The 25650-nt window shown below is 44.3% G+C and overlaps 1 protein-coding gene across 5 annotated transcripts in view; it reads right to left on the bottom strand.

Moving 5' to 3' along the window:
* The window catches only part of WDR59 (WD repeat domain 59), a 256257-nt gene that overhangs the window by 36634 nt on the left and 193973 nt on the right, over nucleotides 1-25650 (bottom strand). For all 5 annotated transcript variants that reach the window (XM_033943868.1, XM_033943869.1, XM_033943871.1 and 2 more), the window contains 4 exons: nucleotides 21911-21992; nucleotides 17177-17289; nucleotides 15939-16086; nucleotides 7502-7574 (listed from right to left, as the gene is read on the bottom strand). In XM_033943868.1, coding sequence (XP_033799759.1) covers nucleotides 7502-7574; nucleotides 15939-16086; nucleotides 17177-17289; nucleotides 21911-21992 — 416 coding nt within the window. The remainder of the gene's footprint in view (nucleotides 1-7501; nucleotides 7575-15938; nucleotides 16087-17176; nucleotides 17290-21910; nucleotides 21993-25650) is intronic.

Below are 25650 nucleotides of genomic sequence, written 5' to 3'. Positions count from 1 at the left end.
TGGTTAGGCCAGGGGTCTGCAACCTTTAAGACATAAAGAGCCACTTGGACCCGTTTTCGAAAAGAAAAAAAACTTGGAGCCGCAAAACCATTATAAAACAAATCTAACACTGCATATATTGTTTCTTATCTTAATGCTATATACAGGATCATACAGTTAGCTGTCAATCTGAAGAAAAAAAGGACTTTTTCACTTAACAATGTAAAATATATTTTTGCACATTAATAGCTAATTAAAATATTTAATTTAGCTGGTTAATGGGATTTTTGCTCCTGAACCTCAGTGCACAGTGTCTGCACATCAGGGCTATAATGTGCCAGAGTCCAGGCCCCCCATATAATGTGCCAGAGTCCAGGCCCCCCATGTAATTAGCCACAATAGTAGGTTTTAGCACAGGGAGTTACGCTGAATGCCTCGCGCTGCTCTCAATGCTCATAGGCTCCCTGCGCTAAAAAACGATATTGCGGTTTAGTAAAAGGGAGCCATAGTGCAAAATATAGACAGCAGATATAAATTCTCAAAACAGACACATTTTGATCACTAAATTGAAAATAAAATCATTTTTCCTACCTTTGCTGTTTGGTGATTTCATGAGTCTCTGGTTGCACTTTCTTCTTCTGACTGTGCATCCAATCTTTCTTCCTTTCTTTCAGCCTCCTGTATGTTTCCTCTCCTCCAGACCTCATTCTCTCCCCCAACTTTTTCTTTCTGTCTCCCTGTTCCCCCTTCTTTCTGTCTCTGTCTGCCCCCTTTCTTTCTTTCTCCGTGCCCTTCCCCAAGCCACTCGGTTTGCTGCCACCGCTATCGGGGAATAGCCCCCAAGCCACTGCCGTCCCAAGCTTTCCCTGCAGAAGCGTCGCGCTGACCAGCATTCCGCTTCCTGACGTCAGTTCTGACGTAGGAGAGGAAGTTCCGGGCCAACAAGGCATTTCTCCTCATTCCATCCAGCCTGAGCCCCATCTCTCCTTGATCCAGCATTTCCCTTCTGTGTTTGTCAGAATTACCATTCCACCTATTTTCCAGCATCACCCTTCTTTGTGTCCATCTCACTATATCCCTATCTCACCACTTTTTCAGAATCTTCATTTGTCTCTGTCCTTGTCTTTACCCCATGTTCACCATTTGCCCTTTCAATGTCTTTATCTCACCCCCTCCACTTTTTCAGCATTACTTCTATGTCTCTATTTCACCTCCTCTTCATGAACCCTCTGTATCTCTATCCTTATTCAGTAGGTCCTGCTTACCCTTTCTCTTCTTTGTGTCACTATCTCCATTTTCAGCTTTCCCCCCCCTTTTCCTTTGTTACTGCACCCTGTAGCTAGAATCTTTCCACCCTCCCTCCACTCAGGCCCAGCCCAGTATGAAATATTTCCTTTTGTTTCCCTCCCCTCTCTCTTTCTCTCTCTCTTCTCCTCCCTCACCCACGAGTCCTGCATCTGGCCCTCTCCCTTCTACCTGCACCTGGCAACACCCCCCTGCTCCGCGGCTCTCTTCAGCAACTCGTCAGCAGCGGTGATCAAGACAAGCTGCCGACATTGAGGCCTTCCCTCTACGAGTCTCGCCTTTGTGGAAAAAGAAGTTGAAACAAGCGGGACTCGCAGAGGGTAGGCCCCGACGTCAGAAGCTTGTGTCGATCGCTGCTGCTGCACGAGAGAGACTCCCACGGGGATGAAAACAGCCTACCTAAATTCTGGCGATGCAGGCATGCAGCTTACAAGTCCGGCGTCGCGGCGGGAAATAGCCATGCTGAGCAGTGAGCTCAGCACGTACACAGATGAAAGCCTTGCTTGCTGATTGGTCCGGCGGCACGTCATCCTTCGCGCCTCCCATTCTTCAGGAGCGCGCCGCAGCCACTGAAAGACTCCGGCCCACGTGACACACTACTGGAGCCGCGGCAAAGGTGTAAAAGAGCCGCATGCGGCTCTGGAGCCGCGGGTTGCCGACCCCCGGGTTAGGCTAAGCCATTGGACTCAAAATGAAGTTATGATTTAACCTGTATAGTCCTGTTCCACATGCGATATAGGATTTGAATAAGATACAACCAAAAATCGTACACCTTCCAACACTGCCAAAACACGTGACAGAATAGCACCAGAATGAAGGCATTTTGGCAAATGTCCATATTCACTATAGGTATCTGAAGGTACAGTGTGGAGCTATATAAAGGCATAAAACAAATATAATTATAATTCCTAAAGTGTTCCATTAGCAGAAACTTAAAGACTGGGGCCTAGATGTACTAAAGAGGATCGGAAAGATAGTTTCTCCGATCTGATTTTTTGGTCGATACAAAAAGAACTATTGATGAACTAAAAAGTTTACATGCAAATGATTCATGCGGAGGTTCGTCATAATCCCTGTCTCTCCCGTCCAACTGATGGCTGTGAGAGCGACTCTCACACATGCGCAGAGCTGGTAGGGAAAACCTGAACAGTTGAGAGGCAGGGGAAGTCCCAAAAGCAGCCTCCAGCCACTCAGCTGTTCAGGGCAGGAAACCTTTTTATTTAAAAAGTGAGCATAGATGCTGTGAACATAAGAACATAAGAACTGCCGCTGCTGGGTCAGGCCAGTGGTCCATCGTGCCCAGCAGACCACTCACATGGCGGCCCTTAGGTCAAAGACCAGTGCCCTAACTGAGACTAGCCTTACCTGCGTATGTTCTGGTTCAGCAGGAACTTGTCTAACTTTGTCTTGAATCCCTGGAGGGTGTTTTTCCCTATAACAGCCTCCGGAAGAACGTTCCAGTTTTCTACCACTCGCTGGGTGAAGAACTTCCTTATGTTTGTATGAAATCTATCCCCTTTTAACTTTAGAGAATGCCCTCTTGTTCTCTCTACCTTGGAGAGGGTGAACAACCTGTCTTTATCTACTAAGTCTACTCTCTTCATTATCTTGAATGGTTCAATTATGTCCCCTCTCAGTCTCCTCTTTTCAAGGGAGAAGAGGCCCTGTTTCTCTAATCTCTCACCGCACGACAACTCCTTTAGTCCCTTAACCATTTTAGTCACTCTTTTCTGGACCCTCTCGAGTAGTACTGTGTCTTTCTTCATGTATGGCAACCAGTGCTGGATGCAGTATTCCAGGTGAGGGCATACCATGGCCCAGTAAAGCTGCATGATAACCTTCTCCAATGTATTTGTGATCCCTTTCTTAATCATTCCCAGCATTCTGTTCACCCTTTTTGCCGCCGCCGCACAGTGCGCGGACAGCTTCATTGACTTGTTGACCAGTACTCCCAAGTCTCTTTCCTGGGGGGTCTCTCCAAGTACTGCACCGGACATCCTGTATTCGTGTATAAGATTTTTGTTACCGACATGCATGCATGCATTTCCCCATGTTATTGTCCTTAATTGTTCTTTCTTTCTTTCAAATTGTATTTCTCCCCACTAACCTATTGTTTCATGTAAGTTATTCACGAATACAGGATGTCTGGGGCGGTACTTGGAGAGACCTCCCAGGAAAGAGACTTGGGAGTTCTGATTGACAAGTTGATGAAGCCGTCTGCACAATGTGCGGCAGTGAATAGGGCAAACAGAATGCTAGGAATGATAAAGAAGGGGGTCACGAACAGATCGGAGAAGGTTATCATGCCGCTATACCGGGCCATGGTGCACCCTCACCTGGAGTACTGCGTCCAGCACTGGTCACCGTACATGAAGAAGGACACAGCACCACTCGAAAGGGTCCAGAGAAGAGCGACTAGGCTAGCAGGGCTGTGCGTGGTTTCACCTGCTTCTGTGAGGGGTAAGCAGAGCTGGTAGCTACCACCCCACCCCTTGCTTTGCCACATGGTGCAAGGATACTCAAAAAGCACTAAATTTGTACAAACTTCACATAAGTTCTCAAGAGGAGACCCTGAGGACTCCATCCCAGCAAGTTTCCTGCTATAAAACTGAGTTTTGAAGAAGCAGGGAGAAGATGAAAAAAAGAGCGCTAAAAATCCAAGATGGCTACCGGCACCGAATTCATACTAAAATGAACACTTCCAGAAAATAAAAAACAGCGATTTTAGGATTTTTCAGGTGGGGAAACACAGGGGTACATTTAAAAACACAGAAAACCCCTCAAAATTAACTTTTCAGAATTGCTGTGAGAGCCTGTCAGAGACACTGGGCTGTACCTTCTTCCAGCTCTGAGTTAATAGCTGGCTAAAATTCACTGCCACATTGATGGAAAAGCCTTCTCCAAGGTGATCTTTGGGCTGCCGGTCAGACTCTACTGTCTGACAATGCCTCCACCCCTGTGGACCACTGGAAGCGCGAAAATGCAGCCGGCATGCTGTGAGACACTACTGAGCCTTCTAAGCGCGCCTAACGGTGTGCGCTTGACCCCCATTTAGCGGATGGTGAGACAACTTCAGGGATGTCCCTGAGCTCCAAGGATTACTATGCAGACTGGCCATCAGACACCCAAAAGGGATCGGCCTGTCAGCTACAGACCAAAGTCTGAATTCACAAGCAGGCAGAGCCTTCAAATTGCTGTAGATGTGAAAATACCCGCAAAGGGGATGAAACCATGTCAAAGTAAAATAATAAAAATGAGGAGAGCAGAACACACACAGCTGTAGCCATGCATGCAGAAGAAAAGACTGCTAGAGGGCACTAAGCATATCTGTGACGTATACTGGAGGCAGAGTGAAAAATCCGGAGTGGATTCCTTCTGCAGTCCAGGCGAGTATGGGGAAATAGCCCTGTTGTCTAGATGTCTCACCTATTTGCACTAGAAGAAATGATTCATTTGTACAAGCATACCCTAGATTATAAAAGTGGGGTGGAGAGTTTAGATTCGGTCTATTATGTTGTTGTATATGTTTGCTTTTAATTTTATTATATATGCTACTACTGTTACCCGCTTAGTTAATAAACGGGCTATAAGTGCTATAAATAAATAAATAACCATCAAAGCTGCCATTCCCACCAAAATCTGCATATTCACAGACACTGGGTATAGAGGGGGGGACGGGGGAATGTGCTCTATATCTGACTCGAGGTCTCCAGCCTCTGCTGCCCTCTTCTCCTTCAGGGTGCTCAACCCCCGCAGTCATGCCTCTACCAATGACCCTACACTGATGTTTGAGCAAGCAGTTCCAGTGGTCACAGAACTCTGAGAGGAAGATTCTCAAAACTCACCGGTAAAATCCAGCAAGTCAATGTAGTGCCCATAGTGGGAGTGACTTATTTTACGGGTGATTCTCAGCATAATAGCATGCAAATTATATGCACACTATTTGTGCAGAGAATCGCCAATAAAGAGTGGGAGAAACTAAGGGCAGGATTCACTAAACCTCCAAACTGTGTGCGATCCATTTCTGTTTGCATGCCGTCCGACCAATTCAGTAAAGGCCTGCATGCAAATGGGGACGATCATTAAGACGCCCCCCTACCCACGGCCAGAGCGATCCCCATTCATGCATACACCCTGACAGTAGTGAAAGGAGAAGCAGCCTCCTGTCACTGCTGTCAGGGCTCAGCCCAGCCCAGATCTCTCTTCCTTGCTCCCGGACTCTCCTGCTTTCTGCCGCCATTCACTGCAGTGCAAGCCCGTGGTTTAAAGCGGGCCTGCACTGCGGGGAACTGCGGCAGAGAGCAGGAGAGTCTGGGAGCAGGGAAGAGAGATTGGGCACCGCAACCTGCTGTCTGCTGCCCCGAAGCTGTGCCCCGAATCTGCATACCCTGACTTTCCTGATGTCACCCCGGATCTCTCCTGCCCTTCCCGCACTGGGAGCCCGTGGTTTTAACCCGCTGATTAAAGCGGGTTAAAACCACGAGCTCCCTGCCCGACAAAAAAGTAAAAAAAAAGAAAAAAATTTTTTTTTAAGTCGCGATTTTTTTTAAATGTGCCGATGCCCCACAAAAGGCAGGAGGGTTGCCAACTCCCTCCTGCCATGTTACCCCCCCTGGTCTGGTCTGGCCGGGCCCGGCCCACCTCCCTCCGTTTCTAAATCAAAAGTCAGGCCGCCGGGCCCGGGCCCACCCACCCATAAACAAACTGCAGGAGGGATACCAACTCACTCATGCCACCCCCCCACCGACGCCCCTACCCATTCCAAACCCCCTTTCCATCCCCCCTCCCCGTGCCTTTAAAGGAGCAGGAAGGATGGGTCCAATGACTCCAGCGACGACTCTGAGGCCTTAGGCCCTGCCCCGTTGCATCATGTGATGCACGGGGAAGAGCCTAAGGCCCTGTTTGGCTCAGGCTCCCCACCTTGGGAAGGGCATGGGGCACCTGAGCCAATCAGGTACTTCCTTAGGGCTGAGCCTTAGGAAGTCCCTGATTGGCTATTGCTTTGACCCACAGGCTGCGTTAGGGGTAATACCTATGAACAATAAAAATAAAACCAAAATTACACATTTGAAAACAAGTATTAACATACATAGGACTTCCAATTAAAACAGTTGATGGCCGAAATCACAAGCGCATGCTCAAGTGATTCATAAGTACTTGAAAAGCTGTTTCTTTGATAATAAAACTAACAACATGCATAATGTGAATATAAAAATAGGAAAAGTGAGAATCTGTGACACTGTCCAAACAAAGTTCATTAAAAAGGAGTATGACATGTTTTACTTAATACATTCAACACATATCTGCAGGGACTATATTAGCATTAGCCCTACTAATTAGCACTTCCAAACCACACAGCCTAAAAGTAAAAATATAAATATATAAAGCTCAATTCTTATTCAGTAAAAAAAAGAGCAAAAGAAACTGCCAGGCACAAATAATGACCATTATGTAATTGGACAAATTGTACTTACAAATCAATTATCTTTGGTAGCATTTCCTGCTCACAGAAAGTGTAGGGTTACCAGATTTTCCAAACGGAAAATCTGGAACCATGGCCCTGCCCCCAGGCCTGCCCCATTCCAGCCAGCCACACCCCATTTTGCCCCCAGGCCCGCCCTGCACTCCGCCCCCTCAACTTGCTCAAGCAATGAGCAACGTCTGACGTCATTCGTCTATGCGCTGGTGTGACACGATGATGTCACACACATGCGCATATCATCACCATGTTGCATTCGCACATGCGTGAATCCTGTCCCGAAGTTGCTTGTTGGCAGAAGTTTTTAAAAATTCCGACAAAGTGCCAGACTTTGAAAAGCTGCCTGGATCCCCAGACATGTCCTTAAAAGGAGGACATGTCTAGGGAAATCCGGACATCTGGTAACCCTAACCCTAAGAAAGTGAAAAGAAACCGAGATACTCAAACTGCAGATGATTAAAATGCTCCTGCTGAGGTCAGAGGTCACTGCCTATAACCACTTCCAGTTTGAAAATGAAATTGTTTTTTATAAAAATTATTTTTAGCGCAGATGGCAACAAAATTATAAGGAATATGCTCTGCTTTTTGTTTTGTTTTGTATTTTTACACTAGGAGTTTACTTTTCCCGTGTTAGCGTCTTTGGCAGCACCAGTTCCTGGACTTTACAAAATGAAATATATACAGGATGCTGTTACTTGTGCAATCTCCTCCTCTATTAACTATCCTAGATTGGTATACCTATGTTCCAGCCAGTAGTGATGAGTCCTGGGTCTGACAAACTGGAACAGGAACCAGAAGAGTTAAAGCTTGGCTGTGGATAGAAGATGAAGAAATTAGTTCTGGAACATACACACTCAAATTATTTCTGGTTAAAAATATTTTAGGCTGGGAAAGCTAACATTTGGTGGAATGATAACTGGTTAAAGTTATCTGGATCCAGTTAACTTTAACTGGATATTCAGTTATATGTATATGCAATGTATTTTAAAAGGATTATGCATGTTGTTTTGAAACTGCCTAGGTTTTTAGGCGGGGTATACATTTTTAAATAAATATCTAATTAGCATACCACTGCTGAATATTACTAGCTAAAGCCAACCAGATACTTTATCCAGTTAACCTAGTCCAAGTTAAAAGATGGTCTCAAACTGTGGAACATCTCACACTTCTAACTTTAAGTGGATAGATTTCTGGCTGGATATCAAGATACCCAAACAGTAGTTATCCACTTACTGGCCCTGAAATTGTTCAATACTGACCTCCAAGAATCACATGGCAAAAAGTAAGAGCTAGGGAAGCCCCAAAAGCCCCAACAATTGCTCCTTTGATTTTTTTAAACACAATGACTGATGGTCAGGTGGCTCAGTAGATGTATGCATCTGGGGTAATGGTATATAGAGCAGGGGGTGTACATGTGTGATGTATAGTGAAAAGTGGAGAGGATGCAGTGGAAGGGAGCTATGAGAAGACTGAAGGAAGACACTGCAGTAGAGGAGTAGTATCTGAAGTATACAGAGAGGGGGAAGTACAGTGGAGGTGAGATGTTCAAGATCTGCAGGGAGGAGGTGCATTAGAGCATATAGGAAACATGCCCCACCTCTTCCCTTTCTTGTAGGGCATATACTTTATTTTTTCTTTTTTTAAGTCTGGAGGCTGAAAGGATGTGGACGCGACACATACACACACACACTGCAATTACCTCAAACAGTGCTGGAGTTGCCGCACGGTCCTAGTTTCAATTCTCAAATGTTCTCCCGTGCGAACTGGCAACAAAAGCGCTTCATTTCAGCCTAACATCAAAGTCTCACAATAAGAGCCATGTGATATCATCAAACAAGATTGCAGCCCACAGTAGTCTCAGATTACGTGCTTAACCTCTCTGGTTGTTGCTAGGTTGCCTGGCAGAACGCTTGAAGACTGGGCAAAATCAACACTGTTAGAGGTAAGTGTCGCATGTGTGCTGCACTTGCTTCTTTTCAGCAATTTTACTGCTATCTCATCTTTCTTTTTCAACCCAAACTGGTCCAGCAGCAGGTGACCTCTACCAATCAGTGGCGCCTGGCTTTTTACCAGATTCATTCAATGATGATTATGCCCTTGCTGGGGATGTTGTGGAGTCTGAATTCACAATACCTCTCAAGCGAGAGATTGTCACTATTTTTAAGGGTGGTCAGTTGCAGTTCCAGAGAAAGCCACGGTACATGGACCTGGACCATCACTGCAATGATAAACTTACGTTTGTTGTTGGGGGTTAGAATGAGAAAATAGGAGAATATAAATCTGAATAGTTGCAAATGAAGTTTCATATTCCAGGTCCCGTTCCACTTCTAACCAAGTTAGAAGGGTTCATAGACAACGGCGCGAAAGACAAAAGCGCGCGCCGACAATTGAGCGCAGCACGCACCGCCGCGCCGCTCTAAATTACAGTTTTTAGGGGCTCCGACGGGGGATTTTGTTGGGGAACCCCCCCCAGTTTACTTAATAGACATCGTGCCGGCATTATGGAGGGTTGTAACCCTCCACATTTTACTGTAAACTGAACTTTTTCCCTAAAAACAGGGAAAAAGTGAAGTTTTCAGTGAAATGTGGGGGGTTACAACCCCCCACAACGCGGCGCGATGTCTATTAAGTAAAGTGGGGGGTTCCCCCCCCACGCCCCCCCGTCGGAGCACTAAAAACAGTAATTTAGAGTGGTGCGGCGGCACGCGCTGCGCTCAATTGTCTGGGTGCGCCTTTGTCCCGGCGCGCTTTTGACCTGACACCAATTAGAAACTGCCAGATAAAAACTGCAATTAAATTTATAATGAAAACAATGGAAAGGGGATTAGAAAAACACACTTACAAAGATGTCGGCACCTATAGGCATTACCAGGGATTGGTGGAAAGAGGAGCTTCAGCCTCAAAGAACATGGTCATAAATTATCTGGAATCATGCTCCTGCATAGCTCAGGTATGCTCTATCTTATAATTCCTCGAGTTCTGACTCTACCAGACCCGCCCAAAGGTATAAACTATCCTTCCCCTCTCTACACGGTATTCGCTATGCAGGCAAACTGGGAAAATCCCTTCTCTTCAGAATCACAGGTCTTTGGAACGACCTTACTACCCCGCTGCGGAACCTGGACTCCCTCCAATTATTCCGCAAGCAACTGAAAACCTGGCTTTTCACAAAAATGTAATTCTATCCCCCCTTACTCTTCTCTCCTATATATAAGTTCATGTAAACCTTTTTTTCCTTCTCTTCCTATATTTTAAGTTCTTGTAAACCGTGTCGAGCTCCACATCCGTGGAGATGATGCGGTATATAAACTTAAGATTTAGTTTAGTTTAGTATTTGGTGTCCTCAGAACCAAATCTAGGCCTGAACACACAAAACCATCATAATAAAACAGCATTTCAGGAGCTTTTTAAATTAACCAATGCAACTGCTATTGGTGCATTGGTGCAGTTGCATTGGTTAATTTAAAAAGCTCCTCTTTCCACCACTCCCTGGTAATGCCTATAGGTGCTTTTTTTCAGTTTTGGCTGAAACTCTCAGTCCTTTCAGTCAAAACCAAAACTGCAACCAAAACTTGCATGGTTTTGGTCAAAATGGAAACCAAAAACAAACAAAAAAAAATTAGCTGTGTGAATGTACAACAATAAATCCCATTGGGGATGGTCAGAGCTTGCAGTCGGCATCCCTCAGCTAAACCCACAAGAAACTGTAATTACGGTTCACTCCCAGGAATTGCAAGCACAGCCTGACAAATGAGAGAGCCATTTTAACAAGGACTTCTCAACAAGTCTGAGACTTTAGTTACTCTTGTCCATATTAGCTTGCTCTACTCTCAAATGGTTGCTTGCCTGTGATCTCTTGAGGCATCATAGATCATGGCAGGCATTTTGAGAGCAAAGCCAGGATGGCCAAGATTGACTGGAGATCACTCCTGTCCTGACTAGATCTCTAGACCACAAGGGATTGTAAGATAGGATCAAGGGGGGCACCTACAAGTTGACAAGGGGTTGAGGCAATTGTTTGGAGGGGGAGGGAGGGAGACAAACAACTTTTTGGCTTCCATCAAAAACACAAGATCAGTTTTGGTCAAAACTGAAACCATGCCTGTAGCCTTTAAGGTGAAACCAAAATTAGGCTGAAAAAGGATTTGGGGCTAGTTTCAGCAACGTAACTGAAACTGAAATTTGGTCGGCCTTTATCCTCAAGCCTCACCTGAAGACACACCTAGCCAATCAGGTTTTCAGGATTACTACAACAAATATACAAAAGATTAATTTGCACCTGTTTCACGTTGTTTGCAAATCTCTCATGCATATTAATTAAGGTAATTCAGGAAACCCTACTGGTTTGGTGTGCCTCCAGGAAAGAGAACAGCAGCACTGCTCTAGACATCACCTGTAAATATCCCCCATCATCTCTATGGTTCCTCTGGTAATGGAGGATAAAATATAAGTTGCATTCATGGATTTCTCGCAGCTCTAGGGGAAGATTAGATTCTTACCTTGATAATCTTTTTAACAGAAAGTCATATAAGTCTTGAACGAGTGGATTAGTCATCTCTGGTCACGAGTTGTGTAGAAGACATCATCTATATTTCTTTCTCTCTCAGCTCCGCCTCCTGCATTACTGGGCAGTGCTCTAGCTCCTCAGTTTATACCAAAGCAATTGACAATCACTATAAAAGGAGAAATAAAAAAGGCTGGATGTGGGGAAACGCCCCAGCCAAGCCAATTGTGCTCTGTTCTGAAACGATAAAAAATGCCACCAATCAATGCCAATAGGAATATAATTTAAAACAAGGTGGAAACAAACAAGTTACCTACCTGAGTGCACCCAGTACCAACACTTATGTACCTCTCAAAGTCTCGCACTTGCCTTTTTGCAAGAGAGAGTTAATTCATCACTCTCCTGGCCTGTCTGGCAGGAGAAAACCAAACAGCTGGAAATACCTACCTGTTTGAGATAGAAAGCAGGCGAAATGAAAACCAACAGGGTAGGCCTTCAAGACTCACATGTCTTTCTACTAGAAATAAGATTATCGAGGTAAGAATTTAATCTTTCCTTCTAGTGCAAAAGGCATACAAGTCTTGAACCAGTGGGACATACCAAAGCAGACCCCTGAAAGTCTAGAGCAGGACAGATGAGCCTGCTGCCAGCACCAAGGACCCGAAAGGGGGACCATTCGTGCCACCACATCTACCCTGTAAACTTTGGAGGGTGGACCACATAGCTACCTTATAAATCTCTTCAGGTGGAATTGCCTGGGACTCTGACTATGAGGAAGCCACACTCCTTGTAGAGTGCACTCTCAAAGAAATTGGTAGTCACTTACCACACCCAATATACACTGAAGAAATAGCCATACAAATCCATCTTGAAATGGGAGTCTTAGAAGCCAGTCTCTTTAGATGGCTAGAACTCCATTAGAACAAAGAGATAATCTGAGAGATGAGATAACGGAGACTCTCTTGATATCAAGCAATGCTAAAACTTGGTTGTTTTTCTTTAAACCTGTGGAATGGAACATGGATAGCCGGACCTCATGATTTACGTAGAAGGTTGAAATCACCTTTTGGCAAAAAGAAGGCCCAGTGCATAGTGAGACCCCAGTCTCTGTAAACCTGCGGAAAGACTCTCTGCAGGACAGAGCCTGCAGCTCTAAAACCTCTCTCACTGAGGTGACAGCTACTAGAAAAATGTCTTAACAGTAACGATCCATCAATGATACCTCTTGTAAGGGCTTGTACTCATCCTTATTGAGGGCATGCAAAACAATGTTAAGCATGTAAGTAGAAAAATAGCTGTCTCCCAGGAAGATGCAGCCGCAAAGCACCCTTCAAAAATCTGGTTATATCATAAAGAAAGGCCAAAAAAACTTTCTCCAGAGCCCTAAAGCACATGAGGCCTGCCACCTGCACTTTGAAGGAACTAAGTATCAAGAGGTCTGCAGGGTCACAAAGATTCTGTAATGACCTCTAGCAAAGCCACCAGCTTAAAAAGGCAGCACACCATCAGGTCTTTCACCTGGTCAAAGGCTGCCACAGACTTCTGGCTGGTAGCCCCTAACTGAGATCCTGAATCCTCCAAAACTGAGGATTCAGACTGAAGGATTAAAGGCATTGACTCTGACCCCCGGTCTTTCTCCAACTGGACCTCTGGTTCCTGCGGTAAACCTTATATAGGGGAAGTACGCTCTGAGAGGGAAATCCCCCCCCTGCGCAACACCCAGTTAGACCGGAGATGATGCAGGCAGACTTTGATCATTCAGAAAAGGCTGCGAAGATTGAACTCACAAAACCAGGATACACCAAGGAGCCCTTCAGTAATTTACTTTGTCTCCTCATGAGCCCAGAGGAGTCTGCGTACCTGCGCTTCACCAAATCTGCTGAGTTGCTATCCAAGGGCTCTAGGAGGGATTTTTGACTCAAAAACAGAGTCACCTGTGATTCTGTTGCCCTAGGAACCAGTGTATGTGTGTGTGTGTGTGTGTGGGGGGGGGGATAAGCTCTGCACTTCTGCTCCCCCTCACTTGCCCTGCATCATGTAGAACATGGGAGCAACTCAGCAACATGGCGGTCATCCAGAACAAATATGGCATGAGTCCAAGTTAAAACAGCCTGAGGAATCCATCTATATTGATTTTAAACAAAATCAAGGTGTTTTGAAGCAGATAGAGGTTTTTAAAACAAAACCAGGAAATCTAAGATGGCTACTGCAGCAGCATTTTAGTGCTTAAAAAAGACCCGGGGAAGCTGAATAAAAACACAAAAAAATTCAGCAAAGGGGGTTTCTGGAGGTAGGGGACCCAAATATTACCTTCAGAACCCTTTGAAACTGCAATTTTGGGACCCCTTCCCCGATTTTCCCCATAGACAGCCATAAACTGTACTCACAATTCTGCTACAGTTCTTTTGGTACTGTGCCTGCTTCAGCTGAAAACTGCAGCTGGGAAATGGAGAAGATTTCTGCCTCAGATAAGCATGTAAAATAATCCAGATGCTTGTTTCTTCAGACTGCCAGACCATAAGAGAGGTTGCAAACCTTACACCATCACAGCTCCTCAAACAGCTTCTGTGGGGAGAAAATGCAGCCAGCACCCGCTAGAGGCCACACAGCCTGCGCTCAAGCTCCAGTACCAACCTGGAGCGAATCTTGCTACCAGGGGAATGGTCCTTGAGCCACTGAAAGTTCTAATGCAGACTTGTCAGGTAGGTGCCCTTGATAAAGGTTGTCCTCCCAGCTACAGATTTCTGCCACCAAGTCTGTGTCTTTTCCCAGGCATAAGATGGACCCAATACGGTCCATGTTTCGACAAACACATCTTCCTCAGGGGTCCCAGATAATGCTATGAGATCGAAGAAAGCAAATATGGATGCTAAGAAACTAACGTTAGACCAACAGCAGCATAACACAGTTGGAGATCTAATAAGAGAAGGAACACTGCAGAAGCCTTGTTCCGAGCTGCTAATGATAATGTCGCCAATGTTGTTGCTACCTTCTACACTCCTGGTTTCAGGAAGCTAAGAGAAAAAGAAGTCACACACTTCCAGCTTTCACAGGTTGTTATAAGATGCACTGGGGAGGGGCCCAAGGCTCTGATTGACCCAGATGCCTAAGACCTTTCCCATAAATGCAAAATACACCAGGAAGGGGAAGACCCACCATTTTGGAGTGGTGAACCTACCGACCAGAGGGTCTATGTATCCCTTTCATCTTAAAAAGTATAGGGGGGGAGCTCTAAGGGTTGCTGGGAGGTTCTCTAGGTGGGGGGGGGATTGTGACAGGAGGGAGTGGGCATCCCTTCTGCTGGGGGATTTGTTGGGGGGGGGGGTTGAAGGTGGCGACAGGAGGGAGTGGGCATCCCTCCTCCATGGACATTCACAGAGGGTTTCGGGGTGGTGGCGGGAGGGAGCAGGCATTCCTCCTGCCGCAGACATTCACGGGGGTTTGGGGTGGCGGCAGAGGAAGTGGGCTGCTAGTGGCTGCCACAATTCGGCGCAAGACAGAAGCGCACGGGGGAAAAAGTAATTTTTAAAGAGCTCCAACAGGAGGTTTGGGGTGGCAACCCCCCCACTTTATTGGTTAGTGTTCGTGCTGCTGTTGGAGGGGGGTTCGGGGGGTTGGAAACCTCCATTATAGCGAAAACGGAACTTTTTCTGATTTTTTTTGGGAAAAGTTCCGTTTTCTCTATTATGTGGGGGGTTTCACTCCCCACACTCCCCCACAATGGCAGCGCGAACACTAACCAATAAAGTGGGGGGTTGCCACCCCAAACCCCCAGTCGGAGCTCTTTAAAAATTATTTTTCCCCCCTGCGCACTTCTGTCTTCCGCCAAATTGTCGGCGCGCTGGCGTCTGGTACGCGATTATCCCGTCTCCGCCCTCGCAGCCCATAGAGATTTAAAGGGCTTCAGTGCTTTTGCTGCATGGCTTTGTAAAAAGGGGGGGGGGTAGATGTGGCACATGTGGCTACTGCTCCAAATGCGCAAAAGAAATCATATCTGGTATCCTCAGCTTGAGGATGAGAAAAAAGTTAGAAGTGCTGGAAGGAGAAAGCTCACATTGAGGAAAATGAGGTGGTATGGCCATACTCTGCATGTTGCCTGTTAATTCCCACTCTGGGATTCATGGTGTAGCACAAAGAGTGGCATGTTAACTACACATTTACTCAAAAAAGAGCATCTGTGTGTCTTGTTGCTATGAGATGCTGAGAGCAGAATTTGGATGCTGGTCTGCACATAAGCATCAGTCAGTGGTGACTTTTCTGTGATATCTGACCAAGTCTGACGGCATATAAGTTGGAAACACTGCATAAAGAGTTGAGTCCAATTTCATCAGGGAATCCCACATATAATCCAAAATGTCTGAGCCAGAATTTATCCATTGTTATAAGCAAGATGTTAGAAGACAGTTCACCACGGAAGAATATTGCAATCTGTGTCCTAGATAAATCAGTATAAGAGTACAAACCTCGTGGCTAAATAACCTTCCACTTTCCCAACCTCACACCAGGGACAGCCCTGAAAACAAGATGTTGTATTTACTCTGTGAAAACATCTACTCCATAACACACCTCTCAAATGGACTGGCCAGTGACTGAATAAATTGCCACTGGCCAATAGGGATCAAAGGCTTGGGAAAAAGTGCAACACTAACAGACCATAAAGAAAACTCTTACATATCGGCTGTGGGAGATGGAGTTGGATGAGCGCTGAGGGAAAGGTACAGATGAGTGTAGGTATCCCTGTGGTTGGGGCTGCGCCTCAAAGACACTGCAGAGCATAGCCAGTGTCTGCACATCATGCAGCAGACAGTAATGGACCAGCCTGCAAGAACAGAAAAAGAGAGGAGAATAAGAAACAAAGGCAGTTTGCAAAGAAAATAATCAGTCTGGGAGAGCAAAGAGGCCAGGAAAGGGAAGCTTGGAAAACTTTAGGAAATGCAGCATAACTTTTTGTCTCTAGGGATTATTGATCAGCAAAATTCTTAGCCTTGGCATATCAATAATATAAGTGACAAACCTGACTGCTTCCATCAATTCCTTGATATCTAGCTGGAAGATGGTAACACAAAATCTCTTGTGAGTGCTAACCTTCTCCAAAGAATAAAAGAACACCGCATATATACCATAAAAAGAGAGGACAGTTATAGGTCATGCCCATTCATAAATGGCTATAAATATGAAAAATTCCACAAGTGACAACTCTCTTTTCAAGCTGTTATGCATGATTGTGATTTCAGGCATTTGGGCTCCTTGTCTCACTCTTATCTTCAGTTTAGAAGGCATTTGAAGACCCATCTCTTTAACAAATTCATAGGCAATTAGATCTCTTCATTCGGATTATTTCTGAATCCTTATTACTCTTTTGTGAACTGCATAGAACTATTTGGTTATGTGGTCTAGAAATTGATTTATTGTATTGAAAGACGACATGTAACATATTTCATGGAACAGTATTTGTTTATAAAATTTCTAACCCGCTTAAATCTAAGCGGGTACTAACTAGCCTTCAAAATACATCCAGTTCTTATGACCACCAAATACCATGACACTTCAGGTATAATTAACCTTTTCATGCCCATAAATGCTTAACTTATTTCAGTTACCATAGAGCAATAAGGGACCTGAAAGGGGTAAAGGATTCTCACAAGAATCTCTACCAATATCCAACTGTAAGACTTATTCTCCTCAGTCAAATGCAACATGACTAAGCATTCCTTTTTCATGAAGCCTTCACACATCTATAAAACTTTCTACAAATGAGCACCAACAGCCTGACCAAATGCATGCAGCTTGAAATTAAAATTGATTTTCAGACAAATGTGTTACATTTCAATTAATAAGTGAAATTCAGGTCAACTTTGATTAGCTGTAGATACGTGACTTCAAACATCCACCTAGATCTGCAAACCTACAATGACTCCAGCAGTTGCCGCCCAAATGGATGTTGAGCCCATGGAGTCTCCAAATCTGGGTCCCATTTTGGGCTAAGACTGATGTCCGTGGCTACTGCAGCCAATGACCATACCTGGACAGTGAAGAAAAAGTTTAAAATTATTCATGATATGTACTGGGCAATTTTCAATAGCTCACATTGTTGCAAAATGCACTACAGTATGCTAAATTTCAAAGACTACCACCACAGGTAGGTTATCACTGAAAAGTACCATAAGGTATACATGATAAAGCAGCTATGAATTTTGCACTTGCATTTTTATGTGAGTAGAGTAGAATAGAGGGGTAGAACAGCATGCCTCCTCCTGCCCTCACTCCTTCTAACAGCGTTGTCAAACTCGCAGCCCCCCATAAACTGTTCTGAGGCCCGCGGTCTGACCGGCTCTCTTACCCTTGCCAAAGTTATTTTTAAGTTCAAAGCCGCCGTAGTGACTCCTCTCACGAGCCGCACCTGTGTCGGAAGCCTTTCTGACATCACATCAGAGAGAAGGCTTCCTACGCAGGCGCGGATCATGAGAGGAGCCACCTAGGCAGCTTTAAACTCAAAAATAACTTCAGCAAGGGTAAGGGAGCCGGCCAGAAATGCTGCTGCACAGGGAAGTGGGGTGGGAGGAGGGAAATGCTGCTGCTGCAAAGGGAAATGGGGGGAGGGAAATGTTGCTGCTTCACAGGGAAAGGTGGGAGGGAAATGCTGCTGCTGCACATGGAAGTGTGGGGGGAGGGAGAAGGAAAGGGGGCCAGGGAGCGAACTTGCTTTGCTTTGGGAGAGGGGTATGCTGGGGGGCAGGGAGAAATCTTGGTTTGCTTTGGGGGTTACAGAAGGGGGTCACAAAGAAAGGCAGAAGGCAGGGGGCCATGGAGAGAGACAGAAAGGCAGGCAACGCACGAGAACGAAAGACAGAAAGAATGACAGACAGACAGAGGGCCAGGGAGAGAGACAGACAGAAAGAAAGACAGACAGACACTCAGACAGCGGGAGGGAGAGAGACAGTCAGACAAAGGGGGCCAAGGAGAGAGACAGACAGAAAGAAAGACAAACAGACAGTGGGATTGCTGAATAGTGCAATGTTTATGTCCAGATAGTAATGCTGGAGCCTGGACTTGCTCAACACTGAATATTGGGGCATAAAGCTGGTAGCAGTCAACAAAAAAACACTGACCACTGCCAGCTGAATATCTACTCCTGAATTCTTGTAAACATGTCAGTATATAAATCTGATTAGTATATAGGCTTATAACTAAAGTATAATTGTAGAAGAATGTGTACTATGACAACCTAAAGAGAGGATTTCACTATAACTCTCCCCACGAAATCTTCTATATCCAAACTGCTCAATAAGCTTCCTTCAGGCCCTCAGAGGTAATCTAAAACTGAAGACAAGGAGGTAGATTGAGGCTCTTTGTGATGAAGGGCGCACCAAGCTGAAAACCTAGTCCATTTTTGGTTGTAACATTGCCTAGTAGTAGGCTTTCTGGAAGCCTCTAAAATGTCTACTACAGGTTGAGAGAACTAGAAATGGGCAGTTACGTTGAAAGGTATCAAGCTGTCAGGTGCAGAGACTGCAGGTTGTGATGAAGCAGACTTTATGTAAGCAGAGATGGAAAAACTGATAGAAGTAGTGGCTCCCTGCTGCTGAGTTGAAGTAGGAAGGAGAACCAAGGTTGTCTGGGCCACCAAGGAGCTATCAGAATCATGGTGGCATGTTCTTGTTTGAGTTTGACGAGTGTCTTGAGAATCAGAGGGAATGGAGAAAGTGCATACAGAAACTTGTTCGTCCATTCCATGAGAAAGGCATCTGCTTCATTGTTAATTTGAGAGAATCCCTAGGAGGATTAGGTATACCCAGTTCTTCCAAATATTCTTTAGAGTACTTTGAGTCAGACTCCAAGGTAATGTTGAGGTCTTTACTCATTTGACCTAGAAACTAAGTAAAAGACACTGGATCAGAGGAGGGATGTCCATGTTGAGGTGAAGGTGAACGAGAAAGAAGCAGAGAAAGAAGGTGAAGCCTCTCTGGAATATTGGTACTGAAGGTTTGAATCCAAAGGTAAAAATGAAGAGGAATGTCCACTCCTGGAAGGAGTAGGAGAAGCAGAACGCTTTCATTTTGAAGAACCAGCTGATGAAGAAAACCTCGCCGGAGAAGAACTCGACTGGCGAGAATGCTGTGGATGTCAAATATGAAGTTCCACAGGAGTTTTCCTCAACAAGAAAGTTGGTTGTCTCGAAGAGTCTCGATGCCTCAAATAAACGAAGTCTGTCTCGAGAAGAAGACCTGGGTCTTGATGAATGCCTCAACAGATGACAAGGAGATGAACTGTGCCTCGAAGAATGAGGCAGTGATGTTGAATCAAGCCTCGATGTGGAATGTCGAGGAGTCCTCGCCCTGTGCCTCGAAGAGGGCAATGCCTTATGTTGAGAGGTAGGGCTGGAAGTTGAAGAGCGAGGTCGAGACACTTGCAAGGACTCAGCTCCTTGTAAATAGTGTTCAGATTGACCTCGAGGTACTCTTAAGGACTCGACTCCTTAGATCAGGGGTGTCAAAGTCCCTCCTCGAGGGCCGGAATCCAGTCGGGTTTTCTGGATTTCCCCAATGAATATGCATTGAAAGCAGTGCATGCAAATAGATCTCATGCAGATTCATTTGGGAAATCCTGAAAACCCGACTGGATTCTGGCCCTCGAGGACCGACTTTGACACCTGTGCCTTAGATAGTGTGTGTAGGTTGGACTCAAGGCACTCTCAAGGACTCGACTCCTTGTATTACTGCTGAGTGCTCAGGCTGGACTGCAGAAAGCAGAGTCGAGGCAGGAGTCAATTTGGCAAGCATATTACCAAACTCCTGATGCAGAATAGTTTTCAACATATTCTGTAAAGCTGGCACCAAGACCACTGAAGCTGGTACAGCTGGTGCTGCTATGGGCTCTGAGGAAGATAACCTGGAGGAAGAGTGTTGCCTCGATTTCGAGACCCTTTTCTTGGACAGTCTTGGAACCACCGGTTCTAAGGGTGGCATGGGCTGTAACTCCGGAAGAGTTGGCTTAGATATCTTACCTGATGGAGACACTGAGGATAACAGCCCTTCAGGAGATGATTTAGCAGACTTTCCCAAGGATGAGGATTTCCCCATCGAGGAAGGCTTTAACGAGGCTGAGGTCGAGGTTGAAGGTTTGAGCTCCACAGAAGACTTCAACGGAGTCGAAGTTGAGGGCACAATCGGGGTCAAGGTTTTAGCTGAGGAAAGATCCATACCCCCGAAGATTTTATCAAGTTGAAGTCGACGACGTTTAAGGGCTCGATTTTGAAGTGTAGCACGATTCCGGACAATGATTAGGTCCTAAACACTGCACACACCATTTATGTGGGTCAGTGATGGAAATCGCACGTTGACACCAACTACACTTCTTGAACCCCGTGACCGGCCGGGACATGGATTGAAAATCGGCCGCAGCAAAATCGAAGCCTGCAGGCTGAGGCCACAGAGTGGGCTCCACCATGACACAACGAAAAACAAACAATAAAACTACTTTTTTTTTTTAAGCGCTACACTACAACCCTGTAAAAAGAAAATAAGTACACGAGCCACAGTGAAGAGAAGGCACGAGTTTGAACTAACTCTCACACAGAGCTTTGAAACGAGGGTTTCTCAGCTCCATGGAAAATTTAGAACTGAGGAGACACGCACCCTACGTCGGGTGGGAGGGCTCTTGCGCATGCGCGGTGCGGCAGTCGCAAACTTTCTAAAAGTTCCTCAAGCAAGTCTGCTTGTGAAGCTGTCCGTATCAGGGCTCCGGGGATGACGTCACCCATATGCTGCGAATATGCTGCCTGCTTGTCCTAGGATAAAGTCAAGTTTGATATTCCAAGAAATAATAGTACATTTCCCTCATATAACTTTAGGGTTTCATATATTTATAACGCACATTAATGCATGTTAACCCAAGTAATATGCTTTAGTTAATAAGCAAATCTTATTACCTGACATTAAATCATGTGAATTAAAACATATTAACACACTTTAGTAAATCAAAAGCCCTTAGTGCAGGGATTCCCAAACCTGTCCTGGAGGAATTCCAGCCAATCAGGTTTTTAGGATTTCCACAATGAATATTCGTGAGATCAGTTTGCATACTCTGCCTTTTTGGTATGCAAATCTGGCTGGGGTTCCTTTTTGGGAACTTCTGCTATAAGTACTTTGCACTTTTCAATTCTCAGGTATTCCTGCCTTTGTCGGGTTTATTAGTAAGTAAGTATATCAAGGACAGGGTGACAGCAAATGCCTTCTGAAGGCACAAATGCTAAGAAATCTACACAGACACTCCCAACTCACATTTAAAAAGCTGAATTTTTAAATCAAAGAGAATAATCAGCATTTAGTAACGTTTTGCTTGCATTCTATGAAAAACAAAAAAAACAAAACCCCATGTCCCCTATGCACAGGATCCTGGTTTTATATAGATTTTTGGAGGACAGACTATTAGTTTTGTTAACACATATTCAAAAAGAAAACCACTAGTATTTTGATGATTCAGAGGAAATCAATACAGTGTTGGAGAGGGTTAATAATTTCCTGCTTTCTGGGCCACAATCTAGGGTATTATTGTGTACAAAGGCCATATTGCTGTAGTCCCCATAGAAGGGCAAGGAGACAATGGTGGAGTCCCATGTATAAAAGTAAGGCAGAGCACAATACCTGCACAAGATCTCTGCGTCCTACAGAGAGAGCTGAGGCAGCGTTCCTTTGACATGTTTCTTGGATCTCATTTATATTTAATCTGATAATGAAGTCAAGAAGAAAAATCAAGTGTCAGTTCCCATTAAGATCATAAGAGACTAAGAATAAATCATTCTATAGAGGCTGTCAAAAAGACACAGAGCCAATTAGACAGAAAGAGGTGAATAAACTTACTAGTCATATAAACCTATCTTAACCTGTTCAAATTCTAAAGCATTTTGGACAATCCAATGATTATTTTTCAGCATGCTAAGGAGTATACATTCAAGCAGAAATCCAGAGTATAGTAAGAACACTATTTAACCTCTCCAGCCTTTATGATCAATATGCAAGACTTCAAATAACATCAGAAAATTGCTTACTAAAAGATTTGACTATGGCCATTCCTTAAAAACACACAGCCAGATTTTCAGCAGGCCTAAGCTAAACAGACATTTAGCGGCTGAGTATCACTGCTAAACAGATAGGGGCTGATATTCAGTCTGTAGCAGTCAGCGTTTTTTAAGCTGCTGACAGCTGTGAACATAACATAAGAATAGCGATTCTGGGTCAGACCAATGGTCCATCTAGCCTAGTATCCTTCTTTCAAAAGTGGCCAATTCATGTAAGAAGTACCTGGCAGAAATCTAATAGTAGCAACATCCCATTATCCTGATCCCAGGGCAAGCAGTAGCTTCCCCCAAGTTTGTCTCAACAGCAAACTATGGACGTTCCTCTACGAAGTTATCCAAACCTTTTTGAAACCCAGATATGAGTTCCAGAGCTTAAATATTCTTTGAGTGAGAAACTGTTCTTTGAGTGAAAACATATTTCCTCCTATTTATTTTAAAAGTATTTCCATTTAATTTCATTGAGTGTCCCCCTAGTCTTTGTAATTTTTGAAAGAGTAAAAATAAATCTGTTCACTTTTACCCATTCTACACCACTCAGGATTTTGTAGAACTAAATCATATCTCCCTCAGCTGTCTCCTTTCCAATCTGAAGAGCAACCTCTTTAGCCTTTCCTCATATGGGTGGCATTCCAGCCCCTATCATTTTGGTTGCTCTTCTTTGAACCTTTTCTAATTCCTCTACGCTGCTCATTTTCAAAAGAGAAAAACATCCAAAATGTGGCATAAAGGGGCAGATGGACGTTTTTTTTTGCCAAACCTTTCCAATGCACTGTTTTCAAAACCCATTTTCTAGATGTATTTCTGTGCTGTTTGTCTGCAGTGTGTCTAAATCTCAAGGGGGTGTGTATTTAGCCATAATAAAGTAAAGGATAGAATCAGACATACATACAAAAAAATGAAATTGAAGATGTCCAAGAGAGCTGTACTCTTATATGCTCTTAGAAATTAAACTTATTTCCATCTAAAATAGCCATTATAATGTTAGAACAGTTATTATCCCCCTCCCAAGAAAAAAAAAAGGAAGAAGGTGGCAATGGTACAGGAAATTCTCTTCCATCCAGAGACAGAAGTGTTAAAAGAATTTAGAATAAGGCTTCGGGCTCTAGATAAAAGTGACTAGATGTAAATTTCCCATATAGACAAAAAAAGCTTTTTGTATTTTATAATAAGTCTGGTGTGTCTTTGTTCAAGCAGCAACAGCATGTGGAAACGGTTACAGTGTTACACCATGGTAGGGTGTCTGGGTTTCAAGTCAACATGCTGAAATTAGAGATACTCAATCTCATAATTCCGTCACAGGAAAAAGAATAAAGCAAGCCGCGGCGGAAGAAGGCACTTAGATTTGATGCAGAGCTGAGAGACAGGGTTTTCTGGCTCCGCGGAAAACTAAGAACTGAGGCCACACTGAGGAGACGCGCGCCCTGGCTCGGGCGGGAAGGCACTCGCACATGCGCGGTGCAGCACTAGCAGCACTAGCAAGCCTTTCAAGTTTGCTTGAAAGGCTATCCGTGACAGGGCTCCGTGGATGATGTTACCCACATGTAGAGAATATGTTGCCTGCTTATCCTAGGATAAACAAAATGACTGGAACAAGATAAGTTTGAGTTCCGATTCTATGCAAGTTTGACAGCAGTAATTCTGAAGTTGTATTCGCTATAGATTTGGTTTAAGCATGCATGCATAGACAGTCTACAATAAACTGGAGGTTTTTTGAAGCTATTGAGGTGATCTCCTTTTCAAGTTTTGCCTGCATAAGTATTTACACTGGCGGCTTATGGGGATCTGAGGCTTGTTTCCTCTTGTGTCAGGTCGCTAAACAGTAACTTAATTTTCCAGTACAAGCGGCCTTAAAAAGGACTGTAAACCTGATTAGTAACAAGTACAGAGAAGATCCACAAAGAGAAACTTCTTTAAGATTTCATAAATAGTAGGGTTCCCCAGGGGTCTGTGCTGAGATTCCCAGTTTTTAACATATTTATCAATGATCTAGAGATGGGAATAACTAGCAAGATAATTAAATTCGCTGATTGCTGATGACACAAAGTTGTTCAAAGTTGTTAAATTGCAAAAGGATTGTGAAAAATTACAAGAGGACTGGAAGACTGGGCGTAAAAATGGCAGATGACGTTTAATGTGAGCAAGTGCAAAGTGAAGCATGTGGGAAAGTGGAACCCGAACTATAGCTACGTGATGAAGAGTTTTACGTTAGGAGTCACTGCCCAGGAAAAGGATCTAGGTGTCGTCGTTGAGGATACATTGAAACCTTCAGCTCAATGTGCGGTGGTGGCGGCTGCTAAGAAAGCAAATAGAATGTTAGGAATATCAGAAAAGGAATGGAAATCAAAGATGAAAATGTTATACTGCCCTTGTATTGTTCTATGGCAGGCCTGCACAACTCAAAAATGATCCAGGGCTGAAATGAAGTTGGAAAATAATAATAATAACTTTATTCTTCTATACCGCCATAGTCGTGAGACTTCTAGGCGGTTCACACCGAAGAGAGCTGGACAATCAGCGAAGTTACAATGTGATGAGATCCGGGATACAGTATACAGACACTTACAAAAGCATATAGAATCTTATAAAAAACTCCGGGATACAGCGTGTAGGGTCTTACAAAGAGCATATAGAGTCTTACAAAAAGGCAGAGAGATACAGCATATGGAGTCTTACAACAGGCAGTGAAAATACAGCTAACAGAGTCTTGAAAAGGCAGCAGAAAAAATGTTATACATTTCAGATTTGAAAGCAGGAGTGGACATATGTAGTGTTGGGTGAAGATACTTTTTTAGGTGACAATTCTGTTGAATAAGGCAGTTTTTATGGCTTTTCTAAAGGCCTTATATGTCAGTCTTGCTCCATTTATGTAGCTGTCTAACCAGTGTTGTTGTTTGTTAGCTTGGTACATAAAAGTTCTATCCAGGAAGGTTTTGTATTTGCAGCCGGTAATGCTCGGGTATGCAAATAGGTTGCTGTTTCTGGTTTGTCTCGCAGGACTGTATAGAGCGAAGTGAGGAAGCAGGTATGTAGGAGCTAGTCCCCAAACCAGCTTGAAACATATGCAAGAGAACGTGATTATTATTCGTGCCTCCATTGGCAGCCAGTGAAGTAGTTTGTAGTAGGGGCTAACATGGTCGCTCTTTTTCAATCCAAATATCAAGCGGACCGCTGTGTTTTGGACAATCCTAAGTTTCCTTATGGTTTTTTAGGTATACCCATATAAACAATATTGCATTAGTCCAGTGTTGAAAGCACTAGTGATTGCACTAGTAGTCTAAATGATAGAGGGTCGAAATATTTTTTGAT

The sequence above is a fragment of the Geotrypetes seraphini genome, chromosome 4 (genome assembly GCF_902459505.1).
Source record: "Geotrypetes seraphini chromosome 4, aGeoSer1.1, whole genome shotgun sequence".
In the NCBI taxonomy this organism is placed as follows: domain Eukaryota; kingdom Metazoa; phylum Chordata; class Amphibia; order Gymnophiona; family Dermophiidae; genus Geotrypetes; species Geotrypetes seraphini.
Note: the sequence above shows the minus strand (reverse complement) of the source record. Positions and strands in the feature narration are given on the sequence as shown.